The sequence below is a fragment of the Eumetopias jubatus genome, unplaced genomic scaffold (assembly GCF_037043125.1).
Source record: "Eumetopias jubatus isolate StellerSeaLion01/CBP00866 unplaced genomic scaffold, mEumJub1_p1.0 scaffold_14, whole genome shotgun sequence".
Lineage (NCBI taxonomy): Eukaryota > Metazoa > Chordata > Mammalia > Carnivora > Otariidae > Eumetopias > Eumetopias jubatus.
In genome coordinates, this window is record NW_028274820.1 from 18,982,811 (window position 1) to 19,006,394 (window position 23,584).

Below are 23,584 nucleotides of genomic sequence, written 5' to 3' on the forward strand. Positions count from 1 at the left end.
TTAAAGACCTTTGAAGGTCTTTACTAAGGAATTAACGCTAATGTATGGTTGTGGTACTTTCCATATTCAGCACTTTCAGTATATATTATTTCTGTGTATGGAAAAAAGTGGTAAAATTGCCATTAAACATTAATGAAGCTATCTTTGGGTTACATAAGAACACCACCAAGAATCATTTACTGACTTAACTTTCTACATTGTCATTCCACTGCCCCAATGAAACATTTCTGCACCCATGCATGTTGTTAACATCATTTATCCACTTCCCTTTAGTTCACTGTTCCAACTCAGAACAATAAACAAGGTTAGGTTTGGTGAGGACATGTATTAAAAGTATAACCACAGCTTTATTATATCTGTAATCAACAGAACCAAAAGGACTGGGTACTTTTCCTTTTAGAAGTGAGGGGAAACAGCTGATTCGTTTGTACATATAATAAAAAGTTTTATATAAAGTGATATTTTAATATTATTAGACAGTACCTAAAATTTGTGAGTTTAAAGAGCACCTTTTATATAATCAGCATTCAAAACTTTTTAATCAATAAAGTCTAAAGTAGCTAATCATGCTTCCTGTACTTATTGTAACTTATACTTATTGTAACGATTTGGAGGTTTCCTACCTCTGAGGAGGAATAAAAGGCAGACAGAAGATTAAAATAAGTCCTATTTCAGCATAAAGAAAGGTTGCAACTGCCACCCACTGGAGTGTCATTTTTTCTCTTCACACCTAAACAGAGAAACACTTAGTTTACTTTGCTGCCTTTCAAAAAAAAGAACTTGGTTAAGGGCCCTGGGGCTCAATGTTTTAGTCCGGGGGACTGACGGGGGGCTCCGACTTTCCTCTAACCCGAGGCGCCTGGCCTTAACCCGCGGCGGGCGGGGTAAAGGCAGGGGCCAAGGGTGGGCCGGGAGCCCCGCGGAAGCACCGAGGCGGCCTGCGCCTCACGGAGGGCGTGCTTGCCGGCCAGCTCGCAGCGACGGCAACCTAACGCTACCTTCCGCTAACGCCCGCGCCGAGGGGCCCTCCCACTCCGCGAACGCGCCGCGGGCTGGGCCAGCTCCCGAGGTTCAACCGCGGGGGGAGAGGCGCGACCCCGCCACCCCGCGCGGCCCGGCGCTCCTCCCCGCCACCCCGCGCGGCCCGCGACTCCCGGGCACCCGCCCAGCCTTACCCCGCCTGCGGCCGGCCTAGGTCCCCGCGCTGCTCCGCGCAAGGCGACGCGCGGGACGTCAGACGCCGCGGCGGGGCGAGGGGGGGCGGGGAGGGGAGCGGTGGGGGGGTGGGGCGCTCTCCTCCGCCCCACCCCCCCCGCCCCCGCCGGCTCCCAAACAGGAACCGCGGGGCTGCAGCCAGCCGAGGTCGCAGGCGGCGTCAGGATGATTAGAATCATTATTTACTAATTGGTGGTGGAGTTAGAGGGTGACTCAGACTTTTCGGCCGAGTGCTTGGGGTTCCCCGGTCAACTTCTTCAAGAGAGCCGACTGTAAATTTCTAATAAAGTGTGGTTTGGGTGGGAGGGGCGCGGTTAACTGACGTTTTCCGAAAGAGCTTCTTGGGGTCCACGGAGAAGCAATGGCGCCGGGGCGGGAGGGTTCGATAGGGTGATGCGAATTCAGTGGACCTGTTTGAAAGGCGCTCTTTTCTTGGCCTTTCCTGTTCCGTCTTTCTTTGGTAGAAACGCTCTTATTGTCCGGAATTGCGCTAGAGTTAAATGGAAGAGGCAGGACTGGTGGTTGTGCAGCATTTTGTTCTTGTGAGAACGTGGAAAAATACGCAGCTTCAAAACATTTCCCTGCTCTGTCTGCAGGCTGGGAAGAGACCATACAATCTAGAGAGATGTTTGGGGACTGAGAGGGAGAGAAAACGATGTGTGTGGCGCATTCCTTCAGTTACTATCTTCCAGATTTTCGAATTGCGTGAATACACTCATAATTTTTTTAAAATATTGACAAGATATCAGAAATGCAAATGACAGTATTATCCTCCTGGACAGAATTATTTTCGGAATATTAAATGATGTAAAGAGATAATTATAGAAACTAAAAATACACTTAGGTGGGTGCTTTTTCTTATCACAAATACACTTGATCACACAGAAAAGAGAGAAAAAGGACTAAATATAAATTAACTATAAGGAAGGTATTTTTTTTTTTAAATCAAACTTACTTAGAACTCCATGCTCTTCCACACTGGTTCCTTTGAAAGGCTGTGCACCGTACTCTATGCTGTTGTGCACACACACTAGTTTAATTCACTTCAGAGTTAATTTACAAACATAAAAATTACAAATTTTGACTATAGCTCCCTATTCTTACATATTACTTATATCAAATGAAAAAGCCAGTTATCTTTAAAAATATGTTAATTGAAAATAGAATGTGCCTAAAAATATGGCAACACAATGTTTAGTTTAAAATGGATTCATTTAATATTGCCAAACACTTGAATTAAGCAGTTTTAGATAACTGTCTCCTGATAGTTTTCACGTTGGTAGTATAGACCAATATCTTAACTATGGAACTTTTAATAGTTAACTGAGATACTTAATTCTTGCAGTGGCACATTCATCAACAACAAAATTCTTAGTAACACTCCCAGACCATGGAACTTTAAAATTATCAAAAAAAATTAAAATTATTATCAACTGCTGGGAGGCATAAAAATAACATAAATAGATCACTAAAAACAGGGTATGGAAATTAGGTTTTTAAATTAAAAAATTTCTCTAAGAAATATTTCAAATATATAATCATTGCCAGATTGGTTACCAAAATTTTATACCTAAAAAGTGGGGGACTAAAACTAATTTTATCATTTTAGGTACAGGTGTATTTACCAAGCTCTCAATCTTGTAGGATCTAGAAGACTTGAAACGTAGTGAAGTTAATGTCATTTAAAGAGTTTCATGGATCTTAGTTTTAAATTATTGAAAACATCACACATAATTAAATTCAGTTACATACAGTTTAAAACAAATACCTTGAGGTGTCATTCATGAATTAGGAAGTACCAATTTGATTTTCCAATTTGAATTTTTACTCTAAGCCCTGAAAGTAATTGTATAATTTCTTGTTCCTTTTCATTTTATATAGAATTGGCATTCATTCTGTCACTTTGCACTTATTTTCACTCAAACATGCTTCCTGTTAACTTATAAGTACTATAGGACTCATACTTTTAGTATTAAAATAAAAAGTTTTATTTATTTAAACATGTTAAAAACACAATTCCTTTAGGAAAAAAATTCTGAGGTTTTTTGTTTTTGTTTTTAAATCCGTAACAGGATTCAGAGCAGTATTTGTCAATGTTTGGTAGGATGACCAGGATGTTTGATCTACCTGGGGTCCTCTTTAAAACTAAATTTTGTTTCCACCCTAGAGATCTACTGAATCAGAATCTCTGAGGATGGGGTCTAGGCCTAACTTTTTAAAATGTTCTCAGGGTACTGTTTTTATGCTAATGTGTGAGAGACACTGACTTAAGTAGAAACTGAAATGTGACCGTGGGTGGTTTCACTGTAGATATAAAACGAAGTAAATATTAAAATAATTTAGGAAGTCCAGTCAAATCCCATAATGGTCTGTAAGGTAGTCTAAGACTGCTGATGTGCTTGACAAAGCGTTAAATACTCTTTTTTCCTGCCTTGAAGTTATCTTTTCCATCATGTACATTAAATGTTGATGGAAACACATATATGGAGTTCCAAGTTCAAGAGCAATGTCAACCCAGTCCCAGATGCACTTCAGTGGGGTTTCCTCATATCCAGCAAACATGGCCGGGTTTGCTAAGAGTCCTCTTGCAACCATCACACCTATAAATTAAAGCATATCACATTTGTCCACACATTAAGAACTCATGGTTATGAGGTCAAACTTAATGAAACAAACTGAGAATATTGAAAAATAAAGTATTATTACAAGGTTTCACAATAACCACATATTAGTCTAACTCAATTACAAAACAATTTGATATGTTTGTAAACCAATAATGTTTCAATGTACTTATAAGAATTTAAAAAAAAATTTTAAGACTTCTACATTAAACAATTAGTCTCTGGGTTTTTTTTTTTTTTTTTTTAGGGTTAATCCAGATTGTCATAAATTGGATTTGCTTAGGTTTATTTGCATTCTCCCATCTAGCCATATATCACAGGCCTTGGTGTGCCAACAATATAAGGTAGTAATAAAACTGCATAGCAGTATGTAGTTCCTTTGGCTCCTATGACCACTCTGTGTTCACTAATTCTCATTTCTGTTTTACTAAAAGGCTATTTTACTAATAGCCTTCTAACTGGATATGATGGTGTGAGAAAAGTGACTTACTCAAATTAAAACATCTACTGCCTCTAAGTAAAAGAGCTAACATAATTTTAATAAGTTGTTTAGCTTAAATCAGTAAAAGAGGAAAATATGGCTCCAGTTTAAAGACAAATAATGAAAAATCACATTAACATTACTCTCCTATCCCCACTTTTTTTTTTGCTAATTAAAAATCAAAAAAACTCAAGTACTTATTTCTTACCATCTGTCCCAGTAATATGCCACACATTTTTTGCTTCTTTTAAGTTTCTGATGTCTCCGTTAGCAATTACAGGTATAGACATGTTTTCCTTAATTATTTTAATGGCCTCATAGTGAACAGGCTGATGTCTTTCTTCAGCAGTTCTTCCATGGACTGTAATCCAAGAAACTCCTGTTGCCTCAGCCTTTCGACAAAGATCTACAGTTCTTGTAAGGTCATCATGGATCCTGTAATTTCAAAATTACATCAGTCTACTTGCACATACAAATCTTAATGCTAAAATTAATAAGCTAAATAAAAAAATTTCATCTGATAACATTATTCAGTTAGCTTTGCTATATTATCACCACATGTCACTATCAGAAAGGTTTTGTTCAGCGATCAGTTCCCATTTAAGGCTTCAAATTTAGCTATTTCACTATTGGCAACGATAGGATGATAAATTTTACCTTACTTAGTGCTTCACCCTTTTGGCTTTGATAACTGAAAAAGTCATCCAAGTACTGTCATGGAGGAATGGAAAGATAGTATCCTAATATCTGTTGTGTATGCCCCAACCCCCGAATGGGAAAATATAATACATTATCATGAAATATGTTTTTAACCTGTCACCCAAAAACCTATTCCTGGTTTATTTTCTTTTCATTGTGAAATTTTAGTGCAAATATTATTACTATTTTCTACTCTTGGTACCAGGAATGTTTCTCAGCATCATCATTATTATTTTTCTAAAGTAGACTTCAGGCTCAGTGTGGAGCCTGGCGAAGGACTTGAACTCACGACTCTGAGATCAAGACCTGAGCTGAGATCAAGAGTTGGACGCTTAACCAAGAGAGCCACCCAGGCACCCCTCTCAGCATTATTAATTAGGCAGTACATGGAAAAAAACAGAGGGTTTCTTTTGAGGGGAAGTTTTTAATAATAAAGGGATGTTTTAATTTCTGTTAAAAAATACAAAAATGAAGTTGTTCTGTTATTTTTATAAATAAAAATTATGGTAGTCATTTACTAAATGTCTTATTTCTACATTTCCATACACTAGCTACCAATATATTAAGGATGGATACCTTCACACTCTTAGACAAAAGGAATTTTTTTTTAATTTCCTAAGTAATGGACTATCTTGTTAGTAGATTAAAATATTGTCTTTACCTTATTTTAATAGATACTGAAAATCTGGGATTTTCCACTTGATTTCTTACTTGTTTCACCATATCTCGAACAAGCTCTGGCTTGTTTATTAAGCAAGCTCCATAACCTTCTGCCATTGCCCACCTTTATAAAGCAGACACAACAAATGAATTGTAAATAGATGGACGAGGAGATACAATTTTAAAAGCACCATTAAGTACATTTATTTCTCTATCTTAGTGACCTGGAATGGAATCAGATTTTTATAATTCACAGATCCAACATTTTAAAGTGGATCGATAGGAGATAAGGAAAACATGTTCCCAGATCAAAAAGTACTTAGGAGAAATGGTTTTCACTGGCAAGTGAGAAAATTAAATTAAAATTAATTCAACCAAAACAGACTTAGGTATTTGTAATTAATTTCAATTACTTCAGATTTTTAGAATTCCAAATTTGATGTTTATTGTACATAACAAGATGTTTTATTAATCTTAATAGTAGAAAGATATTTTTGGCTTACAGCATTCCAACACCACTAAACAGCTTATTTAACTCTCCTAATGAGTATACAAATATGTCTAATCTCGTTTGGATTATGATGTACTTAAAACCTTGATTTTATTCTTTGGACACATTTTGTATTATTGACAGATAATGTGACATGGTGCTAGGAAGGTAGGGATATACTAGTATCAAATTAAGCATCCTATCAATACCCAGTTACTCAGACTCAACCAAACAACTGTGGTATAGAAAGAAAAGGTAATGATAAGAAAGTATTCTTATAGAGAAAATTAATTAGGAGAAAACAAGTGGCGATTTCTCAAATCATAGAATCACAGTTTCTTGTCTGACATAGCAGTAAAAATTCACTTTAGGGACTTCTATAAATGTTCTAGTCTTCCCTAGCTACTTATGGGTCAGGTTCAAGGCAGATCCACACACAAAAAAATTCTAGTGGTAAGACAAAACACTAATCTATACCTTGTTTTAGACATCAGAAAATACCTTTGCATATCTGTTCCTAAATAATCTTTCCTTATTTTTTTTTCTTGCTTTTTATTTGGAGCCCAAGCGCTTTAACTCTATTTTCTTTATTTTTTTAATTCTTGGAAAACTAGAGAAATAGTTTACCATGTTCACATAGTTTTTTTTCTAATTTTTCTGAAAATTTTTCCAACTTCTTTAAGCTTTACCTCTGAGGGCAACCACAGTTAATGTCTATTCCATTCGCATAAGGACAGACAATACGAGCAGCATCAGATAAAAGTCTTGCATCATTAGCAGCAAACTGAACAATCAATGGGCAATCACCTGATAAAACGAATAGCTCAACATTAAAATTCACAGAAACACACACACACACACACACACACACACACACACACACACACACGATACACCAAACTTGTCATATTTGTATGGGATAATAACTATTTTCAGCCTAAGTATCTGTTCAAACAACATAGCATTTAACTAATTTTAAATATTTTAAATTAAAAGTAATTTACATTTAGTTCAAATTCAAACAGTATAAAATTTGATAAAATGAACATTACAACACTCTTGACAAACAGATCCCATTTCCAAAGATGAGAATTAGTTTACTGTATTCCAGAACAATTTATGTATATCTGTAAAATTTAAGCAAATGTGAACATTTTATATATATTTCCATGCCTACTGCTCCCCCTGCCCCAATGTATCTGAGAGTTGTACTCAGACCTACTTTCTTTTTAGTAGCGTATTCTTCTGTATGGATGGACCACAGAGTGTACTTCTAGACTGTTTTTTTTTTTTTAAAGATTTTATTTATTTATTTGAGAGAGAGAGAATGAGAGACAGCATGAGGGGGAGGAGAGTCAGAGGGAGAAGCAGACTCCCTGCTGAGCAGGGAGCCTGATGCGGGACTCGATCCCCGGACTCCAGGATCATGACCTGAGCCGAAGGCAGTCGCTTAACGAACTGAGCCACCCAGGCGCCCTAGACTGTTTTTCATTTGTGGCTTTTGCAAACAATGCTGCGATGAGAATACTGTTATGCTACTCTGAGTATATTCATAGGGTAAAGTCCCAGGAATGTAACTGCTGGATAGGCATCTAACATGTTGATAGACACCACAAAGCTTTCTTTCAGAAGAGTTTACCAATACAGATACACAACAGTATGGACGGCAGTTCTTGTTTCCTCACAACTTATTCTACATTGTATATCCAACAATGTGTATTTTTATTTGTGGGTTCTCTCTCCATATTCTTTCACTATTTTTCTACATGTATTTCCTCTTTTAATTGTTCTTTATTTTCTTATTATTTTTTAAAATTTTATTTATAAAACAAAGAAATGAGTTCTGCTATCATAAATATATATCTATTTTAAAGATTTTATTTGAGAGAGAGAGAGAGAGAGAGAGAGAGAGAGAATGAGCAGGGGGAGGGGCAGAGGGACAAGCAGACTCCCCGATGGGCACGGAACCCAATACAGGGCTCGATCCCAGGACCCTGAGATCACCACCTGAGCCCAAGTTAGACACTTAACCAACTAAGCCATCCAGGTGCCCCTCTATCGTAAATATTACATTCTTTCCAGGTTTTGGTTTGTCTTTGAGTACATGTGTGCTCCTTTCTAACATATAAAAGTTTACCTTTTAATATAGAAAACGTGTCAGATACTTCCTAGGTTTTTTTTTTTTTTTAAAGATTTTATTTATTTGAGAGAGAGAATGAGATAGACAGCATGAGAGGGGAGAGGGTCAGAGGGAGAAGCAGATTCCCTGTTGAGCAGGGAGCCCGATGTGGGACTCGATCCCGGGACTCCAGGATCATGACCTGAGCCAAAGGCAGTCGCTTAACCAACTGAGCCACCCAGGCGCCCCTTCCCAAGTTTTAAGGACATATTTTTCACATCTTTCTTTGGGTTAGTGTTATAAGCTCTGGATAGATGTATTTTAATCTTTCTAAAGTTCTTTTGGGGACTACCTATATGAGATTCACTAGGTATTTGCCAAAATGTAGATTTCTGAGCATCATCCCAGTTTCACTGATTCAGAATTTCTCTTTTCTGTTAATTTTTGTTTTTTTTATTCAGAATTTCTATGGCAATCCACTGATTTATAGGACTAACATGGGGTAGGAGAATTTGCTTTTCCCCAAGGATATAGGATGTTTTTCCCTTTATAACTCAAAGAGTTATAGTTTCAATTTAATAACCATTTATTAGTTTAATATATTTTCAACACAGGGCTAGAAGCTAAGGATACAAATCCATAAGAGATAATTCCAGACTTCAAGGAGCCCATAGTCTAGAGAATGGGAGACAGGCATACAAAGAGGATATTATAATACAGTAGAATTAAGTCCAATAAAAAGCCTGTGAGAGAGGATAATAGTGGAGGGTGATCTGGCAAACTCCCTGGCCACAAACTTTGAGAGCTGGATTAAGAACATGTAGTGTCATTTGCCAGAGAGCTATGGATCTGGGGGACGGGCATAGCTGAGGAAAGGATATTATAGGTAGAGAAGTATGAGAGGATGGGGCATTTTCAGGAACTTAAATAAGTTAGTATTATTAAAGAATAAAGTTGATGGAGGGTGCCTGGGTAGCTCAGTTGGTTAGGCCACTGACTCTTGGTTCCCACTCAGGTCATCTCATGGGTCGTGGGATGGAGCCCCATGACAGGTTCTGTGCTCAGTGGGGAGTCTGCTTGAAAGATTCTTTCCCTCTGCCCCTTCCCCCACTAGCATGTGCACATACACTTTCTCTCTCTCTCTCAAAATAAATGAATAAATCTTAAAAAAAAAAAAAAAAGGTTGGTGGGCTGTGGAGAGAAACTAATGGAAGATAAAGCTGCATAAGATATATCCAGAGGCTGGATCATGAGGAACATTATAGATTATTCACAGGTATTGGGATTTTATTTTAAGTAATCTCTTCACCTAACCTGGGGCTCGAACTCACCACCCTGAAGTCAAGCGTCACATGCTTTACTGACTGAGCCAGCCAAGTACCCTGACACGTACTGGAGTTTTACTCATTAGGCCACTGGTTTTCAATCTTTAGCAAGCTCAGAATCACCTGGAGGGCTTTTTAAAACAGACTGCTGGACCACATACCCAAAGTTTCTGATTCAGTGGGCCTGGGGCAGAGCTGAGAAATTTCCATTTTGAACAAGTTTCCAGATGATGCTGATGCTGCTGGCCTGGGGTTTCAGCCCTTGAGAACCACTGCTTTAGGCCATGAGCGGTCCAAGAAGGACTTTAAGCAGGGAAGAGATGTGATCAAATTTACATTTTACAAAGGCTCCTTTGGGCTATATGTAGGATGGTTTGGAATGGGGCAAGACTGGAGGCAGTGAGATAGGAACCTAATAGCTCAGGTGAGAGGATGGGGCCCTAAGAAGGCTAACCTCATGCTTAGATATATCATCCATAGTTTACAGGGCACAGAATAAAAATATACTTAAAAAACTTATTAAAAACATAAAACAACTAAAAGATTTAAAAAAAAATCTGAATTGTGCTGTTTCTGATCAGACAAGATTTTTTTTTTTTTTTAGTTTTACAAAGTCAGCAAACTCTCGGTTTCACATACCTTTGTTTGTCGTAAATTCACTGTCTCGGGCTTTTATAGATCTGACAAAATCAGCAGCAACTATCATTGGTGTATAGCACAGATCACAACTGTATTTTCTTACTAATGTTCTAAAAGCCAACCTGCAAGCATATAAAACTTTAATTAGGCATTTAAAAAACACCACAATCATATGTACTTCCAAGTTTAATTTAATTATTAAATATTTATTAGAGGAAAGTTCTACCTTTGAGAGGTTAGAGTAGATGTACTTTTTCCTATTATGGCTGTTAAAAAAAGAAAAAACACAAATCCAGAGTGGAGTCATTTGCCCCTCCATGACCACAAACCAAGACTTAATTACAGTTTCAACCTATCCCAGGAATGTGACCTTTTTAAAAGTCAATCTGAAATTTCTTGAACAGCAATAGTATAGAACTCTGCAGGATAAAAAAAAAATCCCTGTTGTTCCCATCCCCACCAAAAGATATCCTGGCCTGAACCAATCCTTTCTTTTCTTTTGCTAATAACTACTTGTTCCACCCTCCTTCCTGTAAAAACCTCCCATTTTGTAGAACTCCATGGTGCATCTCTCCACCTGCTAGGTGGGATGCTGTGCGATTCATGAATTGCTTAATAAAGCCAGTGAGATCTTCACATTTACTCAGTTGAGTTTTGTTTTTTTTTAACACTGCTCAGTATATTATATATAAAATAAACATAAGAAAACTCTAAAAGGTGGAAAGAAGAGAACAGAAAGGCTAGTGACCTTGGGACCTGAGGAATAACAGTGGTGAGTTCCCTGGGTTTCCTTTTTGCCTCAAATATCCCAGATTTGGACCTGAAGAAGCTGGAACTCGGAAATACCAATGAGTGCGGACAAAAAGAGCCCCAACAAAAGTCAGCTCTCTCACCAAAGGACTAGGAAAGGGGAAGCCTAACAAGACAGAACAATTTTAAATAGTGGCTCTACTCCAGCCAAACACCAGAGATAAAACTGTGGCCCCACCTCCAGAAGCAAAGGTTGAGTGGGGAGCTTAGATTTGTACTTTTCCAGGGCCAAAACAAAGTTTTCTAATCCTCTTCATAGTGGTGTCAGAGAAAGCCAGGTAGAAGCTGGGACTTCAATACTTTCTCCCTTCCCACTGTTAAGTAGTATCAGAGATGCTTAGTGAATGGCCAGGACTTTCAATAGAGCCCAACAGGTACCAGGCCATCCCCTCCATGGCTTACCCCCAGCTCAGCAGTAATGAGGAGCCCCCTGCCCCCAGAGTGTCAAAGGAGACCAAATAGTAAATCCGGACTTTTACTTTCACCTCATAGTGATGAGGTAGTGCTTTCTCATTCCTTTCCTGCTATAGTGATGACAGGAAAAAAAAAGTTAAAACAGAAGGTTCAATGTTTAGAATCAATCAATATAGTCCACTTTATTAAAAGGCTAAAAGAAAAATCACATAATTGTATCAATCAATGTAGAAAAAGCATTTGACAAAATAATATTCATGATAAAAAGAAAAAACCCTCAAGAAAACAGGAATAGGTAGGAACTTTCTCCACTTGATAAAAAGCATCCACAAAAAACTCCTACAGCTAACATACTTAAAGGTGAAAAACAACATATTTCTCCTAGATCAAGAACAAGGCAAAGATGCTTGTTCTCATCATTCTTATTTAACACAGTGCTGGAACTTCTACTCAGTGTATGAAAAGGAAATAAAAGGCATATGATGGAAAGGAAAAAATAAAACTGTCCCTATTTGTAGATGATTGTCTACATAAATAATCACAAGGAATTTATTTTAAGAACCCTCCAATAAGGAAGTTCAGTGAGTTTATAGGATACAAAATCAACATAAAAATCAATTTCATTTCTATATACCAACAGTGAATACATGGACACTGAAGTTAATAGTATAAAGCCATTTACAATTGCTACAAAAAAAGAAATAATCAGGTGTCTTACAAAACATATATAGCACTTAATATGCTGAAAACTACACACAACGATGAAAAAAATAAAAGATCTAAATAAATGGGAAAGATACTATGCTCATGAGTTGGGAGACTCAACATAGAAAGGAATTCAATTCTCAAATTGATACACATATTTAATATAATTCTTCTGAAAATTCCAGCAAGATAATTTATAAGAAATTATTCAGAAAGGCAAAGGAACTAGAATAGCTAAAACAATACTGAGAAAGAAAAATAAAGTGGGAAGAATTAATCTACCCAACTTAAAACTTATTATATAGCTATAGTAATCAAGATTGTGTAGTACTAGCAGGGATATAGACTCATAGATCAATAGACCTGAATAGGGGGAAAAAAAGAAAAACAGAACAGGTAATGTAGATAAAGAGCCACATAAACATGATCAAAATGATTTCTGACAAAGATGCAAAAGAAATTCAATACTGGAAAGACAGCCTTTCAAATGGTGTTGGAGTAATTAGACATCCACAGGCAAAACAAAACATAACAAAAAATACCCCTTCAACCTAAGCCTCACATTTATACAAAAATTAACTCAAAATTTATTTAAATGTAAAACAAAAAAAAAAAGACTTTGAAAAAAAGTAGAAGAAAAACTTTAGGATTAAGAGCTACACAAAGTTCTCTTACACTTGACATCAAAAGCACAATTTACAAAAGGAAAAACTGGTACATTAGATTTTCTCATTAAACAAAAAGCTTTTGCTCTGTTAAGAGGATGAAAAGATAAGCTACATTCTGGGAGAACATATTTGCAAATCACATATCTGACAAAGGAATAGTATCCAGAATATATAGATAACTCTCAAAACTCAGAAGTAAGGAAAAACTCAACAACAAACATCTGATTAAAAAATGGGCAAAGGGCTTGAGTAGACATTTCTTCAAAGATATACCCATGGCCAATAAGCACATGAAAAGATGCTAAGCATCATTAGGGGCATACAAAACCACAATAAGATACCACTTTACATTCATTAGGATGCTATAGTAAGGGGCGCCTGGGTGGTTCAATCCTTAAGCGTCTGCCTTTGGCTCAGGTCATGATCCCAGGGTCCTGGGATCAAGCTCTGCATCGGGCTCCCTGCTCCACGGGAAGCCTGCTTCTCCCTCTCCCACTCCCCCTGCTTGTGTTCCCTCTCTCCCTGTGTCTCTCTTTGTCAAATAAACAAATAAAATCTTAAAAAAAAAAGGATGCTATAGTAAAAGCAAATAAACAATACAGTAAGTATTGGTGAGGATGGTGAGGAATTGGAACTCTTGTACACTGCTGGTGGGAATGAAAAAATGGAAAACAATATGGCGGTTCCTCAAAAAACTAAAAATAGAATTGCCATATGATCCAGCACTTATTCTGGGCATATATCCAAAAGAATTGAAAGACATATTTATACATCCATGTTCACAGCAGTATTATTTGCAATAGCCAAAAGATGGAAGCAACCTAAGTGTCCATAAATGAATAAACAAAATATAGTACATATATACAAATGGAATATCATTCAGCCTTTAAAAAAGAAGGAAATTCTGATACATGCTATGACATGGATGAACCTTGAGGATATTATGCTAAGTGCAATAAGCCGGTCTCAAAAAAACAACTATTATATAGTTCCACTTATATAAGGCACCTACAGTAGCCAAGTTCAGAGTGAAAAAGTAGAATGATAATTACCAGGGGGTGGGGTGGGGAGCGGAATGGGGAGCTATTGTTTAATACGTGTAGAGTTTCAGTTTTGTAAAACAAAGAGTTTTAGAGATTGGATGTATAACAATGTGAATGCATTTAACACCACTGACCTGTACACTGACAAATGCCTAAGTTGTATCTTACAACTGAAAAATTTTAAAAAACCAACTCAATAGTAAAAAAGCAATTTAATTAGAATATTGGCAAGAGACGTAAAGAAACATTTCTTCAACAATATACAGGATAAATACACGAAAACATTTTCAACATCACTAGCTACAAAGGAAATGGATATTAAAATCATAATGAGATATCACTACACACCTATCAGATGGCTAAAATAAAAAACACGCTATTATCAAAAGTTGGTGAAGATGAGGAGAAACTAGATTCCTCATACTGTTAGTGGAAGTGTGAAACAGTACAGACACTCCAGAAAATGTGGCAGTTTCTTAAAAACTAAACATACAGTTACCACATGACCTAGCAATTGCAGTCCTGGGGATTTGTCCCAGACATATGAAGACTTACAAACAAAAATCTGTGCATGAATGTTTACATTTACTTAATATCTTTTATTTAATATCCTCTGTATCTTTATAGGTGGGGGTTACAAACACTATCTTTTTTTATAGATATAAAAAGTGAAGTTTGAAGGGGTTGTTTACTCAAGGCGACACACATATAGGAAAATAGTAACACCAGCACACAAGCCTAGATCATGACCCCAAAGCTAGGTGTTTGATGATCCCCTATGGTGGTCAGAGCATAAAAAGGAAATCACATCTTAGCTCATTAACCATTTACTAATACTTACTTTGAATATCGAACCATTGGGGCACAGACTTTTACCAGCTGCCCAGAATGAAGCATTTCTATTGGATCTTTTTTTCTTTCTTGACATATTGTGGTTCGTATGCAGTCACTCTTCATGAATACAGATTTGTTTCAAATCTGACAAAGACAGTTTGCATAGAGAAAAATTACTTTCATTAGATGAATTCCCATCATTCGAACAATTTCAATTGCCAAGAACATATATATATATATATATATTTTTTTTTGGTCAGGCTTGTGGGCTCAGGAATCTTTTTAGCTTCTTTTCAGAGTATCAAATAGGATACTACAGAATCTTGTCTCTATAAGTCACTGACAGTTTTTAGTACACTGTGAAATCATCACGTTTATATATTCGGTACAAATTATGCTTGTTCGTGTCAAACACTAACAGTTTCAAATTCTATATTTAACTCACTAAAGTAACATTTTCTGCTCAAATTAATAAATGCTCAAGATGTGGAAAACTACAAGTTTTTTTCTTAGAATACCATGGTTTTTCATGTTATGTTTAAAATTTCCCATGTTACTGTTTGGTATTGATAAACCAGAAAATTTGATTTGAATAATTTTGTATATAAGACTGCATATGTCTGGCACTTTGAAATACCTTGTTTTATGCAGGAAAGCTAAATGGCATTAATTGAACAACTCTAAGTAGTATTTCAAGAGATTTACTGGTCTTATTTCATGTTTATTCTTATTTGCAATTTCTATTCTTTGTATCTGAATCAGAAGGCAAACACACTTTTATTTAAAAAAATTTAAATGTGGTATCATCTAGCAAAAATTTTAATTATAATCATATAATTGCATAGTAAATCACTTTTATACCCAAAGAAGTACAAGTGATTAAATTATAGTTCGTGTTTTTAAATTGCTATACCTAAAATCCTGTCATTTCAGTGTTGGCTGCTTTCCATATTCCAGTGTTTGGCTTTAGTAACTTAGCAACAGATACAGGCAAACTTTAGGAAGGTCTAATTGCTCAACATGCAATTTTTTTGTTTAGCTAATCCAGAAAGTACTATTATAATCTAAATATAAACCAATAATATGTATAATGTACAGTTGAAATAAGCTAGTTTTACTGACCAATGCTCAGTCTAACTTTTACCTCTTTTTAATTTTTATTTAAAGATTTTATTTATTTATTTGAGAGAGAGAGGGAAGGAACAGGGGGGAGGAGCAGAGGGAGAGGGATGGGCAGACTCCTTGCTGAGCATAGAGCCAGATGCTGGGCTGAGATCATGAGCTGAAATCAAGAGTGGGAAGCTTAACTTACTGAGCCACCCAGGTGCCCCTTACCTCTTTTTTTAAAGTAAAAATTTCTGATTAGAACAATGTAAGCTCACATACATAGGTAAAACATAAGCAAGAGAAAGGTAGTTCCTTTTCACGAGTCAAGCCTGTTCCTTCTCTCGCATTTTGTGTCCTGATTATGCCACCTCTACATACTCAAGTCAGAAACCTGGGGTTTGTCCTCCACTTCTCCGTCTCCCACAAGTGTGTCAACCAACTAGTACCTTTAATTAAATCTTGAGCAAATCTTCATTGCCTTAGTCTATGTACTCATAATCTCCCATTTTGATGACTCTGACAGTTTTCTCTGAATCCCAGATAGAGTTGATCTAACCCACTACACTCTAGGCTCTCCTGTTATCATGTGCACTTGTAATTACTTTTATAGAGTATAATAATAACAAGTCCATTTCTTCTTGAGCTTTTGAGGGTAAGGACATGTATTTAATCATTCAACAAATATTAAGTTCCTGTTGGGAATACCAGATGGAAATACATTTCTCCTGTCTTTAAAAATCTATTAGACATACACAAAATGGTAGTTCTAATACACTTACACACAATTTAACTGTTATGGAAATAATTGTCTAGAGAAATGAGGGAAATCAACAACAGCGGAGGAGGGAAAGCTTGAGCTGACATGTGGAAATGGGGAACTGTCCTGTCACAGGGAGCAACACATAAAACCAGAGAGGCTTGAAAATGTTGGATGAAATAAACCTGAGAAATGAACCATTAGAAGTCCCTTGTTATTTGAGCAGATTAGAAGGAGTGAGAAGGCCTAGATAATCATGGACCTTATATTCCATGTTAGTAATTTTTAGATTTTATACTATAGAGCTTTGATTCTTAACCATTTTTCCACCTTTGTGGGTGATTTTTCATATGCACCCAACATGTTAATACATGCATGCGACACACTTTCATACATAGCAGATTTATGTACAGGCTGTATGTCTCTCCTTGTATATTTGTAAATGAAACATTTTAGCAAGAAAATGACATGATTAGATTTCTGATTTAGAAACATTTCACTGAAGGGGGTAGGGCTTTTGGCAAAATATCAAAGGAGGCTATTGTAGTAAACCAGTCCAATGCATGAGTATCTGACCTGGGTCGCTAGGAATAAGAAAAGAGAACACACTTAAGACCTATTTAGAAATAAAAATAAAAATAAACTGGCAACATATTTAGGAAGTGGAAATCATTTCAGGACAGTGCATGTTTTATTACTCTAAAGGAATTTTAGGATGATGTTTATACTTGGGCTTTAGAGGCTAGGTGGATGGCAGTTCCAATCACTGAGATAGAAAATGAGGAGGAATAGGTTTTAGCAGGGAAACATGAGTTCATATTTGGGCACATTGAACTTGAAGTGCTCTTGGGATTTCCAGATGGTGATGCCTCACAGCTGCTTATACAGATATGGTGCTCAGGAAAAAGCTAGACATACAGACTGAGAGTCTTTAGCCTTTAGGTAATAAGTTGAAACTAAACACATAGACGAAGTACTTAAGGATGCCATATTTTGCAAGAAATCCTTAGAAGCACCAATATTTAAGTAAAAGACAGAGAATAATGCAAAGGAAACTGAGAGATGAATTCTGGAAACCCGAAGAGTGATATTCAAAAACTGAAGAGAGGGGAGAATATCAAGGAGGGAGGGGATAAGCACCTTAAACATCACAAAAAAGTTAAGAAAAAGACTAAAAGGCATCTAATAGCAACTAGGTTGTTAGTAACTTTAGCAAGAATAATTTCATTCTTATTCATTCTTATAGTTCTAGTACATGGCACAAAGGCCTCCCTCAATATGTATTTGCTTAATGAATAAATCAGTAATTTTCAATCTTGGTTGTATATTAGAATAATCCGGGGAGCTTTTAAGACTCAGGATGCTCAAACCATACCCCAGACCAATTAAATGTGAATCTCTGGGCTTAGGATGCAGGTATCAGTGGGTTTTTAAAGCTCTCCAGGTGATTTCAATGTGTAGTTAATCTTAAAAAAGAAATCCATAAACTGCAAAGCACCTGGTGCAACTGTTTACATGGGTTTCTACCTTACTTATGAGCTCCTTTGGAACAAGATAGGAATTGAGTCTCATTTGTAAACTGGTGCTGGTGTGTATGGTTGGGGCTCAAATCTCTTCACTAAATGAACGAGTATTATGCAACTTTTCTAGAATCTTCCAATGTAAAGCCAAGAAAAAAAGAACCCGTAATTCAAAGATACTTACTCATCAACCTTAAAGAATTACTAAAAATTTTGTGTATTATGGATAATGAAATCTAATGTGAGTCTGAGCACGCTGCCCTGAACAATTCATGTGACTCATTCAGAACAATTCTAGTCAGACCCTGATTGAGACCAAAAACACTAGGGGAAAACCTGAGACAAAGTCAAGAGAAAGCATAAGGCAGTGTCATCAAAAGACATGCTTACCTGAGTGGTTATGAGTATTAAATGCACAAAGTACTATTCTAGCACCTTGTTGAAATACTGTTAGCAGAATCGAGAGAACCGTGTAGCTCCGGAATCGGGAAAAACTGGTTCTCCGTGTACAGGGGAAGTTATGTTACAGATTCTCTTTATGTAGGAACGCCTAACCTTCTTGCACAAGAGTAGTTAACCTGTTAAATTATCAGTATCCATCTTGGGAGAAATCTAAGTGAATAATGCACTTGTATTAGCGGAGGAGACAACGGGAACTAGATTTGACAGCTTCAATACTGTCAGTTGAGATATGGAAAATCCATCAGTTTGTAATAGGAAAAAGTTTGACATCACTCCTAGCACGTGGCTGAAAAAGAAAGGAAGAGGCAGAAAAAGCTTAAGGTCAAGAGAGGGCAGAGACTGAGTCCACTTGTCTTTTCCTGGTTCAGTCTTCCTTCTTCACCAACCTTCGGCTCTCCCTAACTCTGCCCTTAGTATTCATTCCGGCAACTTCCTTCCCAACCTTTCCCCGCCAGCCTTTACCCCAGGGCTGTTAGCCAAGGCCTGTGGCACATAAGGCTGGGGAGTTACTAACTTTCCCCAGCTGTGTTTGTGGAGGGCAAGCGAGGATCCCAGAAACCTCCGCTTTCCTGTCCAGCCTCCACCGAGAGCCTCCTGTTCTCAGGGTAAATACTTGCACAGAGATAAGCGCTACGGCCAGGCTCCCGCGCCCACCTTCTCCTCAGCCGGAGGAACGACGTCAGCCCCAGTGGCGCGACAGGAGACGGCGCAGGGCGCCAACGCCGCGGCCTCGGCTTCCCCCACGCGCCTGGCCCTGGGCGCCCGCCAGCTCCGGGAGACACGCGGCTCTCAGCAGGGGATTCCTCCAGCTGCGGCCGCTTAGCTGATTCCTCAGGCCGGCCGGGAGCCGCGGACTGGGCGGAGCGGGCGGCGCGGGCGGCGCCGGCATTGTGCGTCACCACCTGGGAGGGGCTAACTGACCGCTGACGCCATCACCCCGGCACCTGCCAACATGGAAGGTGGTGACGGCGGCGTCGCTGTAGCTGGCCAAGGGGCTCTGGGTTCTGGGGCGGCGACAGCGACAGTCCGGGAGCTTCTGCAGGACGGTAAGGAGTCTGGGTCTGGCTGGGTGGTGGGCCTGGGGAGACGGTCCTGTTCCGCACCTGGACCCGGGAGGTGGACTCAACCCGTCGCTTTGCAGAAAGTTTTCCGGTCTCGACGTGACCACTCCCCCCCCGCCCAGCCAACCTGTTTCTCCAGAGACTAGCAGCCCCCTTCCCTTCCGGGTGTCCAGGGGACGCCTGATTTCTGGTTGCTACTCATTTCAACTCTACTCCTCCTGCACCTGAGGTTTCTCTGAAGTCCTGGGACTGCCGCACTCCGGTGACCTAGGTTGACAGCCACTGGCTGCTGCCGCAATTTTTGCTGAAAGGAGGAAGCGTTGCATCCCATGAAAAGTGAAAGACCTAGAACAGATAGATGACAGCTCTTAATGTTAAAAGGGCTTCATTTTTAAGTGGAGTTGGAAGCATCCCTTTATTAATTCTCGGATTACACAGGTTTGTTTTTTTTTTTACAAGGCATTTATCCACAGCCATGCATGGGACGAGTTGAGAACATTAGTTCAGGCAGGGATTAACTATATGTATTGAATATAGGAGTTTATTGATAGTTTTGGACAGAAGAAAACTCTAGGAAATAAGTTAAACATCGTACATTTGAGAAGTACATTAAATTGTATTAATTCAGTTAACACGCCGCAAATCCCGTATCCTTCAGAATAAAGTTCAAATTTCTTCTCATCTGTTCTTAATTTTCTTCCCTAATTACCATCACGTTCTACCTGGTATTGAAATAATTTGTGTACCTAACTTTTTCTGCTGCATTGTAGAACCCCTTTTTATATGCCACAGTTAATAACGGTACCTTTCATATGGTGGGTGCAGAATAAAAATTTTTTAATGAACATCACAGTAAGCATATGCACACATTTGTAGACCAAAGTAGGTTATAAACAAAATAACATTCTAGATTATTGTTTTTCTCTGAGTGTTGTATATTATTGCCCTTAATTCCTTGCCTTCTCCTGATAATGTATATACTTTTGTCAAAACTTTCTGATGAGGTGGTTTTCTGAACTAGATTGTGTTAGCTTCTCTAGGTTAGGATCTCTGTCCAATACATCTCTGTATCTTAATTTAAATTCCATTTAACCAAGTTTTGAACTGATATGTGTGCAATTCCCACCCTCAAGCAACTTGCCATTTTAGTAAGGGGAAATAATCTTGTAAAGCTGTGAAGGTAAGCATTATAATATAGTGTTGCTGGGTAGCAGCATTGTGTACAAAGTCAAACAATACAGAGGAGGATGATAACTGGGTGTGATTAGGGGAGTGTCAGGAAAGGCTTTCTAGATGGAATTGGTTTTGAAGTGTAAATAGAACTTACCTAGGTGAAGAAGTGGAAGAAACAATACATGTCAGGCATAGGTATATATTTCAGTAGGATGCATTCTGGAATTGTAATCAGTTTTTGAAGGGTAAATAGTCCTTAATTCTGCCTTCTGTATTTTCCTATTTAGTTCTCTTTTCCATCTTCCGCAGTGATTATTTAAATCCTTACTCTTTCAGACCTCCCCTTTCAAACTCAACAAATGACTTTAAACTTCCCTGAAAAAGATAACCCATCAGATGTGAGCTTCCTCCATTTCTTGCCCCATCAAACCTATGAACTAAACCTAAACCTGTAACTGGCCTTTCTTTTTCCCTTGTATTTTCCATTACTCTAGAAGTAGAATCTCTGCTTCCAGGGACGGTCTTCCTGTGCTCTGGATTTCTTTCCTGTCTCCTCAAGGACCCAGTCACCCTCGTTCTATGCCATTGAAATCTCTTTGCTAAGGTCTCTAATGACCTCCTTGTGAATAAATCAAATGGATACTTTTTGGTCCTTATCTTACTTGAACTTGTAAAAAGGGTTTGACTCTTTTCTTGAAATACTTCCCCTCATGTGACTTGTGAGTTCTATGCTTAAAAAAGAAAATTCCTAATTCTCTAAATGCTCTTTTCCAAGTTCCTTTAATTGCTAGTCTTCTTCAGTTTGCCCCTAATTCAGTGGTTCACACCACCCATTCTCTGTAACATTCCTAAAAATTAAACATTTCTGTCCGTAATAGTGATTCACTATGTACAGGATCTGCCAGTGGTAGAGGACAGAATTGATAGGGTTGGTGAGCAGATGAGTAGTTGGAATAATTTGTGAGCTGTTCCTGATGTACCTCCTATAGGAATGAGACAACTATAAAAGAGAAACATTATATGACTTTTCTTCTGATGGACAATCAGCCCTCAAATGCCAAGTCCAGTGGCTAGTATTCAGCCTTCACTGTTTTGATCTTTATAAGATCTTTGACACTATTTACCACTTAACTTTCTCCAAACCGTCCCTTGCTATTCTTGTTTTTCTTTCTCTCTGAATGCTCCTTAGTCTCCTTGATTGCTTTCATTTTCTCCATCTACTTCCAAATTTTTGGTGTTTGCCTGACTTCTGAACTCAGTCTTCTCCATTTCCCTCTTTTTGTACATTTCAAAATTTATTCCTAAATCATCTTTTTTTTCATGGTTTCAAAATTAATATAGATGCACACAAATACCCGTATAGATGGTCCTTACCTCCCTTCTGAGCTATAGGATTACTATCTACTGGACATTTCTATCTTGATAGTGAAAAGGCATGATTAGTTTTACATACCAAAAATTACATGTGAACAAATAGTTCAGGTGCTATATGTGAAAAAGTGAGATTATTTCTTTTTTTTACCCCTTTCCTCTAACCTCTGTTACCATCAATTGTATGTGGTTAGTTAGATGTGTGCTTGTTTCCCATGTAGATTATGAGTTACTTGGAGGCAACAATATGTTCATTTTTATCTTTATGCAACGATGCCTAGTGGTCAAGCTCAATGCAAAGCTGAATTCCCTATGTCAGTTACTCAGTCAAGAATCATCCTTTTACTTCTTGCTCTACCTAATTACCCATTTTCAGCCTGTCTCTAAGTCCTACACATTATACTGTCTGAATATTTGTCAAATTAGTCACTTTTTTTTTTTTAGGGCCATTGTCTTAGGCCTTCATCATGTCCCTTGGGCTGTTAACAGAGCACCTTACTGGCGGCCTCTGCAGGTCTATTACATGAGTATACTGGTAAACCACCTTTCTGGTAAAATAGGAAAAGCCCTGATTTTGTTTTTTTTTTTTAAAGATTTTATTTATTTATTTGAGAGAGAGAATGAGAGATAGAGAGCACGAGAGGGAAGAGGGTCAGAGGGAGAAGCAGACTCCTGCCGAGCAGGGAGCCCGATATGGGACTCGATCCTGGGACTCCAGGATCATGACCTGAGCCGAAGGCAGTCGCTTAACCAACTGAGCCACCCAGGCGCCCAAAAGCCCTGATTTTGTAGTGTATGCCAATTTCTATGGTATAAATACTCTCATCATGGTCAATTTTTAAGATGCCTACATGTGATGTCCCCTAGCTCACACAATTCCTGAAAATTGAACCGTTGGCTCTCAGGAGCCAATATGAGCCAGCTTCAGCACACCACTGTGACTAATCCCTTTTCATTCATCCTCCGTACTGCTGCCAGAAACTAAAACACAAAGCTGTCAGTGCTCTTTCTTGTCTTTAACCTCAGTGAGATATATTCTGAACATTTTAGAAGTCTTTACCAGTCTCTTTTTAAACTGCCCTCTCAGCCTTCCTTTGGAACCTCAACTCCTATCATTCTTTCCCCTTTTGCCCAGCACACACACAGTGTAATCTAGACACACTGATGTCAGTGTTGCCCTTATTTCTCAAAATATGCGATGGCATTTGCTGCTTCTAAACATTCCCTCTTCTTGGAGTAGCCTTCTCCACTTAGCTGCCTTGCAGGATCCTTAATCCTGAAAAGTCCCTGGCAAACTGGAAGGAAATGGGGTTCCCAGAATTAAGGCCAAAGTAGCAGTTTTTCTTTCACTTTGAGAATCATCAAGAATGAGTCTTTGCTCTTTGCAGAATGCTACTTCCAGCTGATATA

At 38.1% G+C, this 23,584-nt stretch overlaps 3 protein-coding genes across 3 annotated transcripts in view; 1 reads left to right on the forward strand and 2 right to left on the reverse strand.

Moving 5' to 3' along the window:
* Positions 1 to 1,250, reverse strand: part of LOC114201706 (B-cell receptor-associated protein 29) — a 47,252-nt gene extending 46,002 nt beyond the window's left edge. Inside the window, exons 1-2 of the mRNA XM_028094524.1 lie at positions 1,176 to 1,250; positions 624 to 730 (exon numbers count right to left, since the gene is read on the reverse strand). Coding sequence (XP_027950325.1) covers positions 624 to 715 — 92 coding nt within the window. The 5' untranslated portion in view covers positions 716 to 730; positions 1,176 to 1,250. The remainder of the gene's footprint in view (positions 1 to 623; positions 731 to 1,175) is intronic.
* A 1,957-nt stretch (positions 1,251 to 3,207) lies between these two features.
* Positions 3,208 to 19,438, reverse strand: DUS4L (dihydrouridine synthase 4 like). The gene is made up of 7 exons (XM_028094525.2): positions 19,224 to 19,438; positions 14,731 to 14,867; positions 10,250 to 10,371; positions 6,856 to 6,973; positions 5,678 to 5,800; positions 4,526 to 4,752; positions 3,208 to 3,815 (listed from the first exon to the last, which is right to left on the reverse strand). Exons 2-7 carry the CDS (start codon positions 14,844 to 14,846, stop codon positions 3,568 to 3,570), a joined length of 954 nt encoding a protein of 317 aa, XP_027950326.1. The 5' UTR covers positions 14,847 to 14,867; positions 19,224 to 19,438; the 3' UTR covers positions 3,208 to 3,567.
* A 67-nt stretch (positions 19,439 to 19,505) lies between these two features.
* COG5 (component of oligomeric golgi complex 5) overlaps positions 19,506 to 23,584 on the forward strand; it is a 310,052-nt gene continuing 305,973 nt past the window's right edge. The window contains exon 1 of the mRNA XM_088018413.1: positions 19,506 to 19,615. Within this exon, the coding sequence (XP_087874539.1) occupies positions 19,522 to 19,615 (94 nt within the window). The 5' untranslated portion in view covers positions 19,506 to 19,521. The remainder of the gene's footprint in view (positions 19,616 to 23,584) is intronic.